At 42.7% G+C, this 20,253-nt stretch overlaps 1 protein-coding gene across 1 annotated transcript in view; it reads left to right on the top strand.

Moving 5' to 3' along the window:
- The window catches only part of CCDC6 (coiled-coil domain containing 6), a 112,026-nt gene that overhangs the window by 45,692 nt on the left and 46,081 nt on the right, over positions 1 to 20,253 (top strand). The window contains exon 2 of the mRNA XM_082673880.1: positions 8,040 to 8,189. Within this exon, the coding sequence (XP_082530006.1) occupies positions 8,040 to 8,189 (150 nt within the window). The remainder of the gene's footprint in view (positions 1 to 8,039; positions 8,190 to 20,253) is intronic.

Raw genomic sequence — 20,253 nt, 5'->3', positions numbered from 1 at the left:
ATGAATCTATTTCCTACCCCTTGATCTTGGATCATCTAGCTCAGCTGAACCTCCAGCTGAATGCAGCCTTGGGCGTGAGCGCCATGAAACCAACCAAGGAGTCACCCACCCATCAACCTATAGAATAATGACAAATAATACGTATGGCCTGTTACATAGCAGTAGGTAACTGATAGAACGAACTTGTTCTGAATGAAAATACTCAGGCAGGGATCCTATTATGCCCTCCTGTCTTCTCAGGAAAAAAAAAAAAAAAATCAGGGTTAGGAAGAAAGTCTTTCACATTTTAGTATAATTTAGCAAGCAATCTGATTGCTTTCTTCAGCAAAGAAAGGGCTGCTAGGTGCTCACAGCTTTGTTTTGTAATGGAAAGAAGGTCGCTGATTTGGGGGCGTGATTCATTTTGGGGAAAGGGTTGTTTGGGAGTTATACTGGAGTGGGGACCTAACAGCAGTTGGAGTATACTGTGGATCTGGTGACTGTTGCAGTAGGAGATAAAGAATTTTGAGAGGAAGAATGAGAAAATACCAGAGAACCTGTTTGAAAACTGTCTTGAACAAGCAGCCTGTTGCTAAAGAAGGGGCAAGGGTGTGAGCATTGTGCCATACCCCCAAAGCTGAAGTTGGTGTAACGGCGAGAGACTCGGAAGCCAAATAGGGTTGGCAGATTTGGCAAAAACGGACACAGGATGAGGAGTTGCGTTGATTTATTTATTTATTTTTGGCTGCGCCCTGAGGCTTTTGGGATCTTAGTTCCCCGACCAGTGATTGAACTCAGGCCCTGGCAGTGAAAGCACCGAGGCCTAACCAGTGGACCACCAGGGAATTCCCTCAGGTCTTTCATTAGATTAGTTACGGGATATTCTCAGATTTGCATATGTTTGTGGAGTTGAAGCCACCATCTCTTCAAATATGCTCCCTCCCTCTTTCTCTACTGTTACTCATCCTAGTCTTTAGTTAGTTGTGTGTTACATCTTTTCCTTTTCCTTGCTGAGTCGATTGATGTCTTTCACATTTGTGATCCTCTTGTTTCCTTGTGCACGTTTTAGATAAAATTATTGTATAGTTTATGAGAATTTGAATGTCTGAAGCCTTTGCTTATCGTGAGGATAGGGTAGTTCGTGTCTGTGCGTGGAATCGTAAACAGATAGTTTCTGTTAACTGATGCATAGCGGTTTGTGTCCCTGATGTGTGGTTTTGGTTTGGGAACTCAACCTGGGGCCCTTCCACCTTTACCTTCGCTATTTCACTTGGCCATTTGTTGCTAGACATCTTTTTATGACGGTACATACATAGGTACATATGACGGTACAAAATGGTTCCGCTATGTTCCCCCCCCCCGTGGATGTGTCATAATTCTGTCCATTTCTCCTTTTAGCTAAATGGAGATTCTGTAAGATTTCCCTGTTTTCTCATGAACCATCCCGTACATGCCCCCTCCTCAAGCTTTGTTGTAAATATCTCTTGCGTGCTTACTCATGCGAGGTACTACGTAAGCTCTTGATGTGAATTATGTTACTTTATCTTCATAACCAACCCGGAAGGAGGTGCCGTTATTTTCACTTTACAGAGGAGAAAGCAATGGCTCCGAGAGGTCCCATGGCTTCCCTGAGGGCCACACAGCTGGAGGTGGCCATAGGCACCCTGCAGACCAGGCAACCTGACCCCAGAGTCTGATGGTGTACGCGCAGCCGCCCCCGCCAGTGACGTTATTCAGAGCTTGGCCTGTGGACCCGTACTCTTTGTCACCGGGAGATAAGTTCTTAATCCATAATCCATGCAAACATTTAGCAGCTTCTCTAGCAATTTCTCACTGCTCTGTATCCAAGCGAGTGACCAGTGGACTTATCTTCCTGAGCCAGGCGTGGACCAGTTTGGGTGTTGTTGAATTCATGGGACGAGGCATGTCTGTGGAGCTGTGTTCTGGTCATGTCTAATAGGACATGCACAGAGGGATGTGTTGTCCCCTGCAGATCGGTGGTGAGGACGCCGTCTTTCACTGAAGCTGGTTTGAGAGGCACTGCAGCTTGATGAAGCTCGGTAACCTTTAGGGTCCTTTTTAACATCAAGATTCTCTTCTTGTCCTGAAAGTCACCCTTTGTTGCCGTTTGAGCTCTTGCCCTCCAGTCCTGGAACAGTGGCCTGGGCGTAGTGTCTGGGGCAGAACAGCCCAGTTGTGAGGGCTAATCATGATTCTTCTCTGGCTCCTGTGTACTTAGTGATTTGCTGGCAATACTGGAAGGAAATAAATAATATAAGTGCCTTCGTCCATCAGCTAATAATTGCTTTTACTGCGGGCTGGTACGCAGTGTGAAGGAAGCACAAAATTACCTGATGCTTTCATAGACTAAATAGAGAGTTGTAATACTTAGGCATGTAATTGACATCACCTCCCTAGTTCTTTTTTTTTTTTTTTTAAGTCACATTTTTGCTGTTTTATTTCCCTAGTTCTTCTAATAGAAGAAACGTAGGTGTGCACTTTGGGCCTGTCACATGTATCACTTGTCACCCACCCCTGCAGTACTGGCACTTAAAGTGTTAGCCAGTGCAGGACCACTGCAACATAGTGGTTTGTGTTGATAAACCCATGGGTATGACCGGTGTTCAAGCGAGTCCTATAAGAGGTACCAGCCATCAGTCATGAGCTCTACTGAACGCCGAGCATCTCCCAGAACAATTGATATGGGCAGTGATGCACCTAATAAATATGACAGCAGAGAAAAGAACCGAGTGTTACTCGGTTGCCCTGGTGGTTTCTGCTATCCTGACAGTTTGGTTTCAGATGCTCTTTCAAACTGATGTGTTAAGATAATGAAAATTTGTACTGTAAGTGACTAAGCAACAGGATAATAAATTTAAATAATTGGAAGAATACATTTAAATAGGTTCCTAACTTTAAGGAATTTAAATAATTAAAATAATACATAGAGCCTGCCTGGATTCTTAAGCATTAGAGCTTCAAGGTATCTTATTATTTATTATGATTTTTTGTTATTAGAGCAAGTCAGCATTCAACTTAAAAGTAATTTTTTAAAACAAATGCAAATGTGTTATCTTGGTAGGCACTTGAACTTCCTCTTGATTATATCCTTTACCCATGCCTGCTCTGAAATAGATAGTGCCTATATTTTTTTGCTTTGGAAACTGTCCTTTTTTTAAATTCTTGACAGATGATGAGTTGCATCATTTTATATAATTTTGGTCTTGGTTCTTGAATTTTCAGCAGTGCTATTGTTGAGAGAGTTTGAATTCTGCTTTCTGTACTAACCCTTGATCTCCAAAATACCACTGATAAAGAACAGAAGCACTAAACAAGCACATGGGAATCTCCTGTCAAATCTGTGCCCCAGTCGTGAGAGCAGTGGGTGAGAATGATTTCCTTATCAGAAAATTGTGCCCACCTAGAGTATGGTTGCCTCAATACGTGGTGACTCAAGAGAAAAGAATTTTTTCTAAATGTGTGTGCGTGCGTGTGTGTGTGTGTGTGTGTGTGTTTCCCAGAGGACTTGGTAAATTGCTCCTGTCTCTCCCTTGCTCTCCCTTTCCTTTTTTTTTTTTTTTTTTAATTGGACTCTTGGAGGATGGGGGAAGAGTGATGGAGACTTGCTTTGTACTCTAGTCCTCACATCACACATCGAGTGATCCCTGCTGGGTGAGGGTCAAAGTAGCAGACACCGATAAGTGAATAAGGTTATACCAACATTCACTCTGCTTCTGAACATAGCAGTTAGAACCTTATTGAACATGAAAATATAATCATATTTTTAATTGAACTGTAGTTACTGTGTAATATTATATAAGTTGTAGGTGTACAATATAGTAACTCACAATTTAAAAAAGTTATACTCCATTTATAGTTATTATAAAATATTGGCTATATTCCCCATGTTGTACAATATATCCTTGTACCTTATTTTATATCTAATTGTTTGTACCTGTTACTTCCCTACTCCTCTAACGCCCCTTCCCCCTTTCCCTCACCCCACTGGTAACCACTAGTTTGTTCTCTATATCTCTAATCACAGGTTTTTAAAAATTTCCCCCCAGATTTTCCCAATCTTCAACTCTACAAACGTATGCAAAACAAAGAGTTCCTAAGTTTTTGCTTCACATTTTCTTTTGAGAGTTTATGGAATTATAGGCAAACCTTGATTTTAAATTTTAAAATAAATTTTAGCTTTGGAAATATAGTTTTATTTTTGAATTTGTTGAGGTATGCTGATTTTAAAGCATTGCAGATAAAAGGGAAATAGATTGATAAAACTGATGAGATTCCATGTTAGCCTGTTTTATCTTTGCTCTGTCTACCTGCCTGACCCCTAGTTCCTTGCAAATGGCACATGGCCTGTTTTGCCTTTGTCTACCTAGCTCTTGGCTTGGGGGAAATAAATTGCAAAGGTAATTTGTTTTATGGCCTAAATAAAAAGGCCTGTTTTGGAGTTTAGGGGAAGAAAAAGCCAGGATTTAAGGTTAAGATTGAGAAGATAATACACAAAGAATGGGAAGAAGGCTGCAGGGAGAATTCCAGATGGGTGCGTCCTGCTTGTCTGTGATGCATGGTGCCTACTCTGGTTGTCAGTACACTAGAGCTGGTCTTTTAAAGATTTAATTTTTTAATTTATTTTGGCTGCATTGGGTCTTCGTTGGTGCGCTTGGGCTTTCTCTAGTTGCGGTGAGCAGGGGCTACTCTTCGTTGTGGTGTGTGGGCTTCTCATTGCGGTGGCTTCTCTTGTTGCAAAGCACAGGCTCTAGGCGTGGGGGCTTCAGTAGTTGTGGCTTGCGGGCTCTAGAGCGCAGGCTCAGTAGTTGTGGCGCATGGGCTTCGTGGCTCCGAGGCATGTGGGCTTTTCCCAGACCAGGACTTGAACCCGTGTCCCCTGCATTGACAGGCGGATCCTTAACCACTGCGCCACCAGGGAAGCCCCTGGAGCTGGTCTTTTAACCAATTTTCTCTGGGGCTGTATTGGATGTGGCACCTTGTCTTTGTCCTTGTTTACGTGTTAATTTCTAACAGTGCCCCCTGACCAGTTGGAAAAAGTGTGAACTGGGGTTTTATGTTTCCGGGGCCTGGAGTCTTGCCCTTCAGATGTGTGGTTTTTCTCTGGGATGACAGTGGGAGGCAGAGTGACAGTCCCCGTGCTAAACCTTAGCAAAAGGAAGCCTTGAACAAAATCTGTGCCCGGCCTGCTTAACCCCTTGTTAAGCTAGAGAGGCTTTAACTAGCTTCCACAGATCAGTTCCTCACGCTGGTGGTGGGTCCTGAGAGTGGAGTTTTCTATGAATGGGCTTTGCCTAGAAATAAGTGGCTACTCTAAAGCGGTGAAGAATTTTGTTGGCTAAAGCCCGAGTCTCTCACAACCATCACTCATTTTGGAAGGCACTTTCAGAGCAGATCTAGCTTGAACGTCGCCCTCTCCGAATCCTTTTTATTTTATTTATTTAATTTTTTGGCCGGGCCGCAAGGCATGTATGTGGGACCTTAGTTCCCTGACCAGGAATCGAACCCACGCCCCCTGCAGTGGAAGCGCGGAGTCTCAACCACTGGCCCACCAGGGAAGTCCTCCTGATCCTTTTTATAATAAATTTGCTACTTTCCCTGGGAAGAATTGCAAAGGAAACCCAATGCTCTGTGAAATACAGGGCCCTGTTAATTATTAGAGTTGTTTCCCTTAATCTAGTTATAATTCACATACCATAAAATTCACCATTTTCAAGTGTACAGTTCGCTGACTTTTAGTATATTCACCAGGTTACATAACCCTGTTAGCACTGTCTAATTCCACACCATTTTCGACACCCCAGAAGAATCCCTGTACTCAGAAGCAGTCATTCCCCGTTCTCCCACCTCCACCCCTCCCAGCCCCTGGCAACTACTAATCTATTTTCTATCACAGAGTTTTGTTTTATATTACACTGAGACCTGTTACCCCTGCAACTTAATGATTGGATGAAATATGGGAAGGGTGAGGGGCCGAGGTGGAAGTTTCATGAATAAGCCCTTAGGGCCTGGCCTCTTATTCTCAGCTTCTCACTTCTGGGTCCTTGTGCACAGGGGGAGGTGATCTGCTGGGCCTCTGAGTCTGGTTCTCTGTTACTGTCTGTGGGTAAATTTCCCAGTCATTGAACATAGGGAATGCCTGGTAATAGGCAAGAAGTTGAGTCTGACTTGGTAACAAAATGAATTTATGGCAAACCTTTTGAAATCTAAGTGCACAGTCACCTGCAAAGGCATTACAGTTCCCCTCCCTACCATTTTTGTCCTGTAGCTTTTAGAATAATCAGAATTCAAATCATATAGAACTTTGTCAGTCAAAACCAGAAAAACAGGTAGCTCAGACAGATTGCGGGCTTGGATGTGTGTGTCAGATATGCCTGAAAGAAATGCTTTGGGTTCCTGCCCATTGCACTAGGATGAGATCTTGAGGTCTGAGAGTTTTGAAGCCGAGTTGGAGGTTAATTTAAAGGGGAGGGGGGAAGTGCCAGTCCTGGGCAGTGTTCCCTTGACCATGGAGTAAGGAGTATGACCTTGAGAAGTGCTAATGAATTACGGAGTGTGTAAGGGCCTGGGCACCTAGGGCCTGCTACCTGGATGTGCTTGGCTGGTCATAAATCCTTATTAGCTGAGTGATCTGTTCTTTGCTGTTCACATCTCCCGGCCTATCCCAAAATGCTGTCTTAAAGAACTGGACTGCAACACCTCCTCCTGAAGTTTCCATTTTCTACGTAGCTCTGTTTTTCAGTCTAAGTACTACATACACGTGGCTTTCTTTGGTAGATTTGCTTGGCAGGCAGTTCAGGCCCTGGCATCCTTCTCTCTGCTGCTATCATGGGGAGCAGGGAGGATGGGCTCCCCAGAAATCAGGGCTCTAGGGGGCCCTGGGTGTCGGGGAAGTCAGTGCGTATGTACAGAAATCCAAACCAGCTGAGTTGGGAGTGGTTGGCGGACCTTTTACAGTACAAGGTGGTAACTGTTTAATGTAGGTGCCCTTTTGTCTCCTGCCCTCTAGCTCTCTTGTATTATTATAAGTGACAGGTACTGGAGGCTTGGAATTGATGCAGTTCTCCCTTCCTGGACTTGGCAGATGAAACAGGAATGCATTATTGGGGATTAACACATCAAAATGTTGCAGTTTAAAAAGTACTTTGAATAGAGTTGAGTCCATTTGAAAGAAGTACCCTTTTTCTGAAAAGATTAATTTCCTTCAAGGATGGCTGGTTTTTCTGTTTATTCTGTTAGAACATAGGTGGTGGAAGGGATCTGCAGAAAAATATTTTCATCTCCATGGAATTATGCCTGACCCCCTTTTCTTCTGTTTTTAATGCTCAGTAATGCCTGTCCGTGCCCTCACCTCCAGAAAATTCCCAGTAGGGAAATAAATAAGTGAAAAATGACACTCTCATCCGTCCTTACCCTTCACTCCCTGGATTCTTGCTGCTTTGCAGTTAACTACTTTTTAGCCTTCCAGCAACTATTCAACAAACATGTAAATTAATCTATGTCTATCTGTATTGCTTTTTAAATTGCATACTGAAACCCTTTCAGTAACATCTTAGAGAGATGACATGATTTTACGATTTCACTTTTAAGCGAGAGGTACTTCTCTGCTTCAGTAAAAATGTTGCCTAGATATTTTACCTCTGAACCTTTGGGATGTGGAGAGTTGTAGAGAGTTGTCATGAATCGATGCATATACCCCAGTACTGGACCCGTCTGCCCTATGCAAGAAGAAGCTTTCTGTAGTCTGGTGATTGACGTGGGATGGCTTCTAAAACTTGCAAGACAACCTTTGTTAATTTCTTTGGAATATCTCTTTAAGAAGAGGGGCCATGCATAACACAGGGAGGCCCTTTGGGGTAACATTTACTTTTATGGCTGCTACTGAGTTCCTCTGTTTTGTGCTTCTTGGGGTATATTGGTTCACAGTTAAAAATAGAGCTCTAATTAAAATGGGTGCCCTCTCTGGAAATAAGGACTATATTTCAATTAGTAAATTCCTGTTTCCTTAACATATTTTTTTGTTCTCTTTTTTATTTTAACAGCAAGCCCGGGCTGAGCAGGAAGAAGAATTCATCAGTAACACTTTATTCAAGAAAATTCAGGCTTTGCAGAAGGAGAAAGAAACCCTTGCTGTAAATTATGAGAAGGAAGAAGAGTTCCTCACTAATGAGCTCTCGAGAAAATTGATGCAGGTAAATTACCTTTTCTCCCCTCTCATCTTCCCTGCCTGTTTTCTTCTCTAGGAAATAAATGACTTTGATACAGCACTTTGCTTGAAACGTTTGCTGATGAGGTTGTAGCTAAAATTCTTTAGAGATTAAAAATACCTAGTAAAGATGGCAGCAGTATAATACTCAAGACTGTGCTTCTGCTTAGGTAAGGTAAGATATTTTATACCCTGAGCATTTCAAGAAACTGCTGATAAGCCTGAGGTCTTAGCGCAGGAGTAAATGCTGTATGCAGTATTTGGGAATTATGAGGATTAACACCAAATATGAGATTTCTTTTCCTGTAATGTTGAATCTGTAATGAATACATAAACATTTTTGGCAAGCAGAAGTGGGTCTTTTGCACGAATATATGAGGACACAAAGGGAAATGTCAGTTTGGGGGGAGAAAAAGATACGTATCTGTGATAGTTAAAATTTTACACAATCGTGTTCACACGGGTGAGTAATATGTTACTGAGCAAATAACAAATGTTGAAACTTAACTTTTATCGCTAATGGTGTGTAGAAGACAACACACAAAACATATAGAAGTTTTGATGTTTCTAGTTCAGAGATTCTCCTCCTCCCCTTCCTGTTTGGTTTGGTTTTCCTCGAAGCTTACTAGTAAAGTACAAAAGTAGAATTTGTTGAGGGCAAATATTTTACGGTGTATTTAATGTGAACTTGAGAATAAGTAGGACACTGAGTTTTCATTATTTAACAAAGCGTGTCCAAAAGAGTGGGCAGGTATAAAATTTTCCGAGGAGGACCACAATTACCATTTTGTCAGATGGCTGTAAAAGGTAGGAACACTCCCTTGTATTTTCTATTCACTGGTATTACTAACAATTTCACTCATTAATTTGATTGAAATACATATTTTAGTGAGATTACAACACAAGGATATTTGGGACTTTTAAAAAACTTCCTAAATTCTTCTCTTACCTTCTAACATATAAAATATTAGAAGAGAAGACCAGAAACCTTAGTGTTAAGACCATGCAATGGTCCAGGCAACTTTTATCCCATCTTTCTTTTCTTCTCATTTTCCTACCTAATTACTGAATAAAGATACCATTGCAGTCTCGTACAAAATTTGGTTTATGTGGTAGCTGATGGAATGTGAAGGATAGAGGTACCCAGGCATTATTGTCTAGCAGAGATTTATGGTGAAATTTCTGCATTGAAACTGTATTCTGATTTAGACAAAAAACGAGGAAGAAGGTTAGTTTGACCTTTGACTCTACCTCACCTTGGCGGCATTAGACGAATTATTCTGCATGTTGCTTCTAGAAATAGAAGGATGCGATCGATTATCGTTTGCTCTTCTGAGTTTAGTGTGTAATCAGGTGTCCTAATTTTTAACACTTTAAGAAACATTTTTTGGTTTTCAACTTGCATAGTCGTTGGTATTTGGAGTCTGATTAAAGTACATTGTAAAGCAGTCAAAACCTAGCCAGATCATACTCCTTTTCTCTGGAAAGACTTATTTTCATCGTGAGTGGTCTGTAGCGAGTCGTTTATCACTAATCGCTCATTCACTTATTATCATGACCCACCTACTTTCCAAGGACATGGATGTCCCTTAAAATAAGCTGCTGAATAGAGTGAAAGCACAAGAGACACGTGCAGCGAAAAGGAGGTTAGTTATAGAAATGTACTTGGCATAAGGAGGTTTGAACTTAAAATTTAAGCTCTGAGCATCCTATAAATAAAACTATAACTTGGAAAAACATAGTGATTTTTTTCACAATTCTTACATTAAAAGAACTAGTTTTACTTGGTCAAGAGAAAAAAATTTTCATATATTAAAAACTTAAATTTTTTTGAGGGGCATGGATCTTTCTAAAGGTACTGAATAATAAACAAACTGAACAACACAAGAAACTGTTCTTGCGCAAAGTAGTCTGTCATGTGGAGCGCTTGTCTTCACATGGCCGGGTCTTATGTTTGCCCTCAGTCAAAGCAAAGTGTCTGGTACGAGGGTGTGAGTCTATTGTTTCGGGAGCTCTAGGTGGGTCTGTAGCTCGTCAGTGGCCTCACCTGTCGAATCTGGACAAATGGATGGTCAGCATGTCTCTGAGACAGTCTCTCATGAATCTCAGCTTGGTTCTTAAGCCATATATATTTTTTGTTTTTGTAGTAAAATATAAATAACATAAACAAACAGAACAAAATTTGCCTTCTCAACCATTTTTGAGTGTATAATTCAGTGGCATTAAGGATTGTACATTCACATTGCTGTGCAACGATCACCACCATGCATCCCCAGAACTTTTTCAAACTGAAACTCTGAACCCATTAAAAAAGAACTCCTCATTCCCCACACCTGGTTCTTCCTTTTGAAAGGACACGGTTGGCAGGTAGTTTGAGGTTGAGGTCTCTGGCAAGTTCTGGAGCTATGTCTGTTATGTGGCATGGTAGGTGATCTCTCACTTTAGACACCAGATATCACAGCATGCCATTTTGTGGTAAATACCCGAGAATCCCTCTCACCGTTGGCCAGTTGGAAGGATCTTGTATAGATGCAGGGAAGAAGAGCTGTAGGCCTACTGTACGCATCCCCCAGGCTTTCCTGAAGGATTCCAGCCAGTCCTTTGTTGAAGGCTCACATCTTCTGCCACCCAGTATGGTAGAACTCATCTCCGTATGGAAGATTTTTAGAGTAATTGGTATCAGTTTCCAACGGTGTAATTACTTCATTAAGACTCTCTAGGGGGCTTCCCTGGTGGCGCAGTGGTTGAGAGTCCGCCTGCCGATGCAGGGGACGTGGGTTCGTGCCCCGGTCCGGGAAGATCCCACATGCTGCAGAGCGGCTGGGCCCGTGAGCCATGGCCGCTGAGCCTGCGCGTCTGGAGCCCTGTGCTCTGCAATGGGAGAGGCCATGGCAGTGAGAGACCCGTGTACCGAGGAGGGAAAAAAAAAAGACTCTCTAGGATGCTTGCTTCTGAATAAGACCTTGTTATGATAGCCTACTAAGAGAACCTGTGTTGCAGGTGACACTGATGGACAAAGAAGTAAATTGACCTGTTCACCAGGGAAGTGTTTAGCATTTTTCACCCAAAGGCTGCTTAGAGGCTGTTTATGAAACAATTTTGGTTTTGTCATTTGTTCTATGGCTATTGTCTCCGATAGTGATTGAGCAGTGCCTTTATGTGCATTTCAAAGGAATTCTTTGGTCCTGAGAACAAAACGAGATTATTACTTTAGAGGAGATACCTCCCTTCCCATCTGCTATGATAGAGGTGGTATCTAATACCTTTAAAAACTGAATCAAGTTTATTTAAGTGTAGATGAGTGGAAATCCCTTTGCCCTTTTAGAAGGTCGAGTTTGGAAGATAGCTTCAATGTCTCCAAATATGTTAAGCCCGTCTGAAACAAACAAAAAACACACACACAGACAAAAGCATGCAGCTTTCCTCCCTTGTTTTTGTATATATCTGCAAGATAGTTACTTTGATTTTGTGAACACTCTCCGTCTGAAAGATCTGCATACTTCTGAGCCCAGACCATGGGATTGATTGACCTGATTGGTGAAAAGTCTGAAAAAGAGCCTTCTAGTCTAATGCCAAGCCTACTTTAGAACTAAATTCAGCCCTGGAACGCCTTGAAGAGAGGTTTTAGTTTAATCATAATTTGTAATTAAAATTTATAAGAAATGTTTTATGAGCAAACTCTTCAGAAGAATTTGATATATAATACTTATGTTAGAAAAAAAGTCTGAAAGACTATTCTCTGAAATGTTAGCTGTAATTATACTTGGGTGCTGAGCTTATAGGTTATGTTAATTTTCTTTTTTTTTTTGGTCTATAAAACTTTTTTTATACAGCAGGTTTTTATTAGTTATCTATTTTATACATATTAGTGTATAGGTGTCAATCCCAATCTCCCAGTTCATCCCACCATCACCACTCCCCCATGTTAATTTTCTTATGCTCCTTTCCTTCTCATTTTATAGAAAGCAATGTGCATTACTTTTGCAATCGGAAAATATCTTACTTTCTAAAAAGGAAATTTAAAAATTCTGATGCCTGTTTTGTCCTTACCTTTTGAAACCTCCTTCTGTGTCACTGACTTCTAGAGCTCACAGTCCTGCAGTTGCTACTGAACCAAACTTTAGTCTGCTTACCTGATGCGCAAAAAAGCTAGTCCACTGATACCGGGTTGTGGTGAAGGAAAGTACAGCGTTTATTGCAGGGCACCAAGCAAGGAGAACAGGCAGCTTGTGCTCAAAAGACCTGAACTCCCCAATGGCTTTTAGGGAAGAGTTTTTAAAGACGATGTGAGGGGAGAGGGTTACAAGGTGCATGATCAGCTCGTGCACAATTCTCTGGTTGGTTGATGGCGAGGTAATGGTGATGTTTCAGGAATCTCAGTCATCAACCTTCGGGTTCCAACTGGTCTGGGGTCTATGTGTGCTGGTGGTCAGCAGGCAGCTAACTTCTTCTACCTGGTGGGGGTTTTAGTATCTGCAAAACAACTCAAGGATATGGCTTAGGATATTATTTATAGCCCTTGAAGAGGAACTAAAGATCCTTGACTTTGTTTTATGGCTAAACTATTATTATTCTGTCTTGCTTGACTGTTTTCTCACTTCTCTGATTAAATTTGCTCTTTGGAACTCAGAGAAGGCCAAGGAGGCTAAAGCTTTGCTACAAACCAAGAGGCAGGGGTTCCAGCAGGGACGGGGGTAGGATGGAGATCTCTGCCTGGTAAGGCCCTGAAGGGTCCTACTTGGTTTCACTATCATAGTTGCATCTGTTTGTCATGGACAGCAATGCACGGGAGCTCCTTGCAAAGTCAGGGCTCATTTTGCAGTGATGGAAGATTCTGGACTGCCCAAATCATTACGAGCTAGCATAAACAGAATGCTCTAATGATTGGCTTAACTGTCTTGTCACTCTTGATATGATTCATTCCATTGGCCCCTCAGTCTTAAAACTTAGAAAAAAAAATCCTTAATTCCGCCGCCTGTTAACCACCCCATCACCAGTGCCAAGTGGAAGATCTGTTGTTGCTGAGAGTGACAGTGGTTTTAGCACTCGTGGATTTTCTCCTCAGTTTTTTGTAAGCCCAAGGCATCAGGTTCACTTCCTGCTCTTGGGAAGCCCTGTTCAGTTGTGGCCTACACTCTTCTCAACCAATACCACTGCCAAAAGGTAATGAATATTTTTTTTTATCTTTTTTTTAAAAGGCTGGAACAGGAGTGAGATAAGAGTACGAGGTATTATATGTATCTCTGAATCTTTTCCCTATAATCCAATATTCAAATTTTAGACCTTAAAATAACAGATAGGTTTGTAGTTTTGTTCTTTTGATTCACACTTGAAATTGGATCTGGTCCTCAGAAAATAATGCCACTATGACTATAATAGAAATTATTGTACTCATTTTCTTATGGGGGAGGCACATTCTTATTGATGGTTGAAAGCACTTACGAACAAAGGTTTCCTGGATTTCTTGTTAAGTGGCATGGCTTATTTTTACCATTATTGACTTGCTCCCTGAGGTGAAAATGCCTCCTGGAATTAAAGCAGTCGTAGTTTCCTAGCATCTATGGAAAGATGATATATGGAGGGAAGGAAGGAAGTTGTGGGCAAAAACCACTGCTGAATCTGCCAGTACCAAATGATGTATTGCCGAGCAGTTCGGAGTGAAACTGAGAGGAAGGATTTCAGTAAGTCCCCAAATCTGCCTATTCATCTAGGCAAAGGCATACCTTCATTTTCCGTCTCCCTCTCCTCCCCTCAGTCTGGAGAAGTAGTTTCTTCTTCCAATACCAAGTGAATGGATGCAGGATTTTTCTGCAGCGTGCATTTCCCTAGCCCCTGCGAGGCTGTGTCTCTGGGCAGCTGGAGTGTCCTCAGGCATTAGAAGTGAGTGTAGACCCCCAGTTCCCTTCTCAAGCCTGTACACCAGAATCTGAAGCTGCCTTTTTTTTTTAAATATCTTTATTGGTGTATAATTGCTTTACAATGGTGTGTTAGTTTCTGCTTTATAACAAAGTGAATCAGCTATATGTATACATATATCCCCATATCTCCTCCCTCTTGTATCTCCCTCCCACCCTCCCTGTCCCCCCACTCTGTGTTGTCACAAAGCACCGAGCTTATCTCCCTGTGCTCTGCGGCTGCTTCCCACTAGCCATCTATTTTACATTTGGTAGTGTGTATATTATCAGTGCTACTCTCTCACTTCATCGCAGCTTCCCCTGTGTCCTCAAGTCCATTCTCTACGTCTGTGTCTTTATTCCTGTCCGGCCACTAGGTTCATCAGTACTGTTTTTTAAGATTCCATATATATGTGTTAGCATACGGTATTTGTTTTTCTCTTTCTGACTTACTTCACTCTGTATGACAGACTCTAGGTCCATCCGTGAGGCTCCCTTTTTTTACTTCAAGTTCTCCAAGTCACTAAGACGGCAGTGCAGTGATTTTGTTTGTTCAGGCAGCAAAATCACATGTCAGGGTGATAAATATGTATGGAACTCTGTTTAGTTCATTTTAAAGGCACCGAGGCTAACACTGCCATTGCATCCATTCAGGTGAAAACTTGTTCCCTGATGGCAGGGGGGAAGAGACCTTGAAATATGTTCTTCATTAAGCTGGCTCGGCCAGTGGCCCTCTTGGCTTTTAGTTTTTCAGGGCTATTAAGGCTGAGCAGGAAAATTGGCCATCACCTAATAGCTAACAGAACATTTGGGGCAAAGCTGGGTTTTCTGGTTGTTGTTGTTTTTCGTTCCAAATTATCTGAACCTCAGCTTTGTGTGTTCTTTGTTTCTTTTCACGGAGCAAGGGGCGTATACATTGTGTTCCCAATGCATCTGCAAAAGGCTTCTGGGATGTTTTCATTGCATTTTAAATGCTGCAACCACCAGAGGGCAAATTATAAGCTCAAACTTTCCTGTTAGCAGCATGCCAGAAATCTCTCAGTCTAACATAATTTGCACTGTGATTAGAAAATACACTAAATTTGATGCAGTTCTTTAGTCTTCAGAAATCACTGAGTTTTTTTCAAAGTGTGTGCATGTGTGTTGTCATTACGGCCGGAGTTAATGTGCCAGCCTCCCCAAAGTGTAAGGGCAAGGGCAAGGGCAAGGGCAAGGGCTTAGAAGCCTCCCAGGCTGACTTCTTTGACGAAATACAGGAAAGCGCGGGTAGGAAATAAAGGTAGAAGGAAAAGGAAATTAAAGATAATGAGGTGGGCTTCCCTGGTGGCGCAGTGGTTAAGAATCCGCCTGCCAACGCAGGGGACACGGGTTCACATCCCTGGTCTGGGAAGATCCCACATGCCGTGGAGCAGCTAAGCCCGTGAGCCACGACTACTGGGCCTGCGCTCTAGAGCCTGCGAGCCACAACTACTGAAGCCTGTGTGCCTAGAGCCCGTGCTCCGCAATGAGAGAAGCCACCGCAATGAGAAGCCCGCGCACCGCAACAAAGAGTTGGCCCCGCTTACCGCAACTATAGAAAGCCCCCGCGCAGCAACAAAGACCCAAAGCAGCCAAAAGTAAATAAATTAAAAATAAACAAATAAATAATAAGGTGAAGCTGGAGTGAGAGGTTGCTTTCTTCACCAGGATAGGGGTAAGCATTGCTATTTCTAATTGAAAAGGTGAATCTTGGTGTTTGAAGGATACTTGGCTCCACTGTAAATGGACTTGAGCTATCACTGGAAACACTTTTCAAATGATTTCAAAACTACAGTTATAAATGTTGCAACGTTTTGCATTTATTGGGTAAATTTTTTTTTCATTTTCAAAACAGTTTACACTCAGCCCAGTTAGTAGTTACCTTAAAATACAGAGTTATATCCTGCTGCTAATTATCTTTACTTTCCTTTTTCCTCTTTATTCATTAACTGGATAAGAAAGATGGGGCTTTTTATTTTAATTTACAGTAAGGTCTCAGCTTAGAATGAATTCTTTCTTTGGGCTAAATACTCTCTATTCCTCAAAGAAGAAAAGGCTAGTTTTTACAAAATGGATTTTTTTTTGCAGGTTAACTCTAGAGCCTAAAGGACTTCTTTATCTTATTTGTGGAGCATCTTTTTTAAACCTCCCTCCTAACCAGATTTCTTTAAAGGTGTTAATGCTTTTTTTTTTTTTTTTTGCGGTACGCGGGCCTCTCACTGTTGTGGCCTCTCCAGTTGTGGAGCACAGGCTCCGGATGCGCAGGCTCAGCAGCCATGGCTCACAGGCCTAGCCGCTCCGCAGCATGTGGGATCTTCCCAGACCGGGGCACGAACCCATGTCCCCTGTATCGGCAGGCGGACTCTCAACCACTGCGCCACCAGGGAAGCCCTAAAGGTGTTAATGCTTTAAGCAGCATGATGCTACTGGGAATCTAGGAAACTCAGACTTAGCCCCTTAGGTATTGTGAGTGGACGGGAAGCCCCATGTACTGGAGCCCTCCACTCAGAGGTGAGAGCTTGTCCTTGGTGTTGAGGATGCTCACAAGAAAGCAACATTTAAAAAATAATTAATTTTCTGGAAGGACCTACCTATTTTTTTCCCTTGCAAAAGTTATATATGCCTTTCCCTTTAGAAAATGACAGGTTCGACAGTTCAGGCAAACCTCACCGAGGATAAACGAAAGAACTAACAAGATCATGAAGAACTGTTGGAGATCTGGGGGGGTAGGAACTGAGAAGGAGACCCAGCACCCAAGCCTCCTTTTGTCCTGAACACATTTGCTATTTATTCGTTACAGAACAGCCAAGAAACTGAATTGTGCTTTTGACAGTTGTGTGGAGCTGGGGTTACAGAAGTCAGAACATGGGGCTGGCCACAGGTGAGGACAAAGAAAAGTCACCCCCACTTTAAGCTGGAATCATGAAGAGCTATACCCTCAGGACCAGAGTGAACCAGTTTTGCATCATCTGGGTGAGCTAGAGAGCTAGCTTTGGTTTAGGCTTAAGGTAGACCCAGACCTCTGGTGCCTGGCAGAAGAAAATGGAATTTTCTGGAGGAAGGTACCATCACCCTAGGCCACAGGTTTCACCTACAAATAAAATTTTATTGAATTTTGGGTGCATTTTGAGGGACTATCCTTACAGGACTTTAGGAGAGATTAGAAGTGGGTGTGAGTCAAAGACAGGATCATGGAAGACTTTGGTTTTGGCCTCCATGACTGGAAGAACAGAGTTCTTTCCCACCATTTAAGGTGGAAAAGATGGCAAGTGGAGTAGACTTGGAGTGGCAAGGTCAGAAGTGCAGTTGAGATGTCTAGACATCCAAATGTAAGTAACAAATAGGCAGGCTCTCTCAACAAGAGAAGTCTGGGCTAAAGATATAAATTCGGGACTGTTGTTATTAATTAATTAATGCCTGGAGAAGAAGACCAAAGACACAGGAGATCACGTAGAGAGACTGCAAGGACGAGCCACAGAGTGGAGGAAGGTATTATCGACATATGTAACCAACACAAAACTACAAATCAGCAGAAAAACAGACAACCCCAAAGAGAAATGGCTAGAGACTTGAACTGGTTCTTCATATAAACAGGTAGCTAAACGGCCACTAACCATATGGAAGGGTACACAACCCAATTAGTAATCAGGAAAGGTGAAATCAACCACAGAAAGAAAGATATTACTAGAGAATCCCCATGCATACCGTCAGAGCATGGAAATCGTTTCAGCCATTTAAAAATAATTTGGCATTACCTAATGAAGTTGGAAATACTCATTGTCTTTAACCCAGCACTTCCACCCCGGGTATATCTTACGGTGTTTGCACGTGTGCACCAGATGTGTAGAAGAATGTTCTTTGTGACGTTTGCTCATAATAGTGAAAACCTAGAAATGACGTAAATACCCGTCATCTGTAGAGTGGATAAATTTTGATGTACTCATCCAATGGGATATTATCAGGCAATGAAAATACACACCTCAGCTATACTCAATAACAGGGGTGAGTGAAGTCACAATTTCATTTAGCAGAAGGTGCTAGACAAAAAAGAATATAAAATCAAGCAAGAACTAATGCTTAGAAATAATAGTAAAATCTTTTAAGATAAAAGGTGCAAAGAAGTGAATACGATAAGAATCAGGAGAGCATTTACCTCTAGGGGATAGAGGATGTGATCTGGAAGGGATGCACTGGGCTTTGGGGTGCTGGCGATGTTATATTTCTTGATTTGGGGCCATATATATATATATTAATATACGCCAGTGGTATCCTTTCTACTTGCCTGGTTATTTTGCTCATCCGGAGGCTTAATCTAGGGGGAAAGAGTCTGTAGGAAGGGAGGTCATTCGTTACCATTCATCCAGTCAGTATTTGCATAGATAAGACATTTTTCTAGATGCTCTAGGGTAGAGTTGAGCAAATCCTGGTCACTGCTGTTCATAGAGCTCACAGTGCTGTCAGGGTGATTGAGAGTGCACCCAGGTGCTCAAGGGTGGCAGCACACATCAGGGATAAGAATAAAGGCTTTGAAGCCAGAAGCCTGTATTTTAAGCCAGGATCTACCTGTTAGCAGCGGTGTGACTCTGGGCAGCTTACCTCATTTCTCGAAGCTGTGGCTTCATAATGTGCAAAATGCAGATGGTAGTATCTACCACAGAGTTAGAAATAGTAAGTGCATTGATGTGCATAAAGTGCTTGCTCCATAGTAACTAGTGCCTTGAAGTATTAGCTGCTTTTTGAAGTAACTCAGAGAAAGGATATGAAACCACCATGAACGTAACTCATAGAAAGGATATGAAAACACCATGAACAAGATGTGGAGATGCACCGGAAGCACACTGCGCTCATCCCAGCCTGAAGAGCGGGGAGTATACGTGATGCTGAGGGCGTATGGGAAGGAGCTGTGGGAGTTTCAGAAAGTTGGAGGGAGGGGTCCAGGTACCCTAGTCAGAGGGCAGTGTGACCAGGGCTGTGGGCTCAGGGTGCAGCAGCTCGTGTTAGCATAGTCCTGTGTGACCAGCGGGGCTCGTGGTCTGGAAGCCCCTGGGCTGGAGTGGTCTGTAGACACGTTTGCCTGGGATCATAGGCTTCTTTTTTTTTTTTTTTTTGCGGTACGCGGGCCTCTCACTGTTGTGGCCCCTCCCGTTGCGGAGCACAGGCTCCGGACGCGCAGGCTCAGCGGCCATGGCTCACGGGCCCAGCCGCTCCACGGCATGTGGGATCTTCCCGGACCGGGGCACGAACCCGCGTCCCCTGCATCGGCAGGCGGACTCTCAACCACTGCGCCACCAGGGAAGCCCATAGGCTTCATTTTGTAAAATGTGTTTTTTCAGGGAAAGAGTCTTTAGAAGAGGACACGAGCTGTGCCTCTAACTGCAGTTAGTACCACTCTCTGTGCTGAGACCCATCATTCTTTGTTTGCCAGATGCCTGGACCCTGAAGGCATTAACGTTTATAAACCTTAGACTGTCACTTGGGTTGAGTGTGAAAGTAGCAAGAGGAAACCATGGGAAACTTGCATGGGGAGTGGATCATGGGAGGAGTTGAACGTCATACCAGTGAGTTTGGACTTACTCTGCAGGTAGTAGGGAGCCATTGCAAGGTTTTGAGCAGGGTGTTGAATGCATAGAAAACTCTGTTAGTTTAGTCTAGCATGATCTACACTGGACCTGGGGGCATCCATTAGGAGGCTTTGGCGGTGGCCCGGTGAAAAGGAATAAAAGACTTGAACTAGAGCACAGAAAGCACAGGGTATATTTGACAGCTGTTCTGGGGGCTGACTTAATGCCATTTGGTAACTGATGAGGTGTGTGTTGAATGAGAATAATAGTACCAGTGACAGAAGGAGGAAGGAGGTGGGCATAAGTGTGGGCCCAGGAGGCATTTAGTGGTGAGGCACTGAGTTTGAGGTGGGAGGCAGGCTTTCTGCTCAGCAGAACGGTTTAGAGTTGATTAAGAGACTCAGTGCTGTGAGAGAGTTCTGAACTTTTTTCTCAAAGGCCATGTTAACTGCATGATACAGTAGGTCCTCTACATGCAAACGAGTTCTGTTCCGAGAGCGCGTCTGTAAGTCCAATTTGTTCATTAGTCCAACAGAGTTAGCCTAGGTACCCAACTAACACAATGATCTATATAGTA

This window comes from Grampus griseus (genome assembly GCF_964374135.1).
Source record: "Grampus griseus genome assembly, chromosome: 16".
Taxonomy (NCBI): Eukaryota; Metazoa; Chordata; class Mammalia; order Artiodactyla; family Delphinidae; genus Grampus; species Grampus griseus.
The sequence above is the reverse complement of the archived record's forward strand: the minus strand, read 5'-3'. Positions and strand labels throughout refer to the sequence as shown.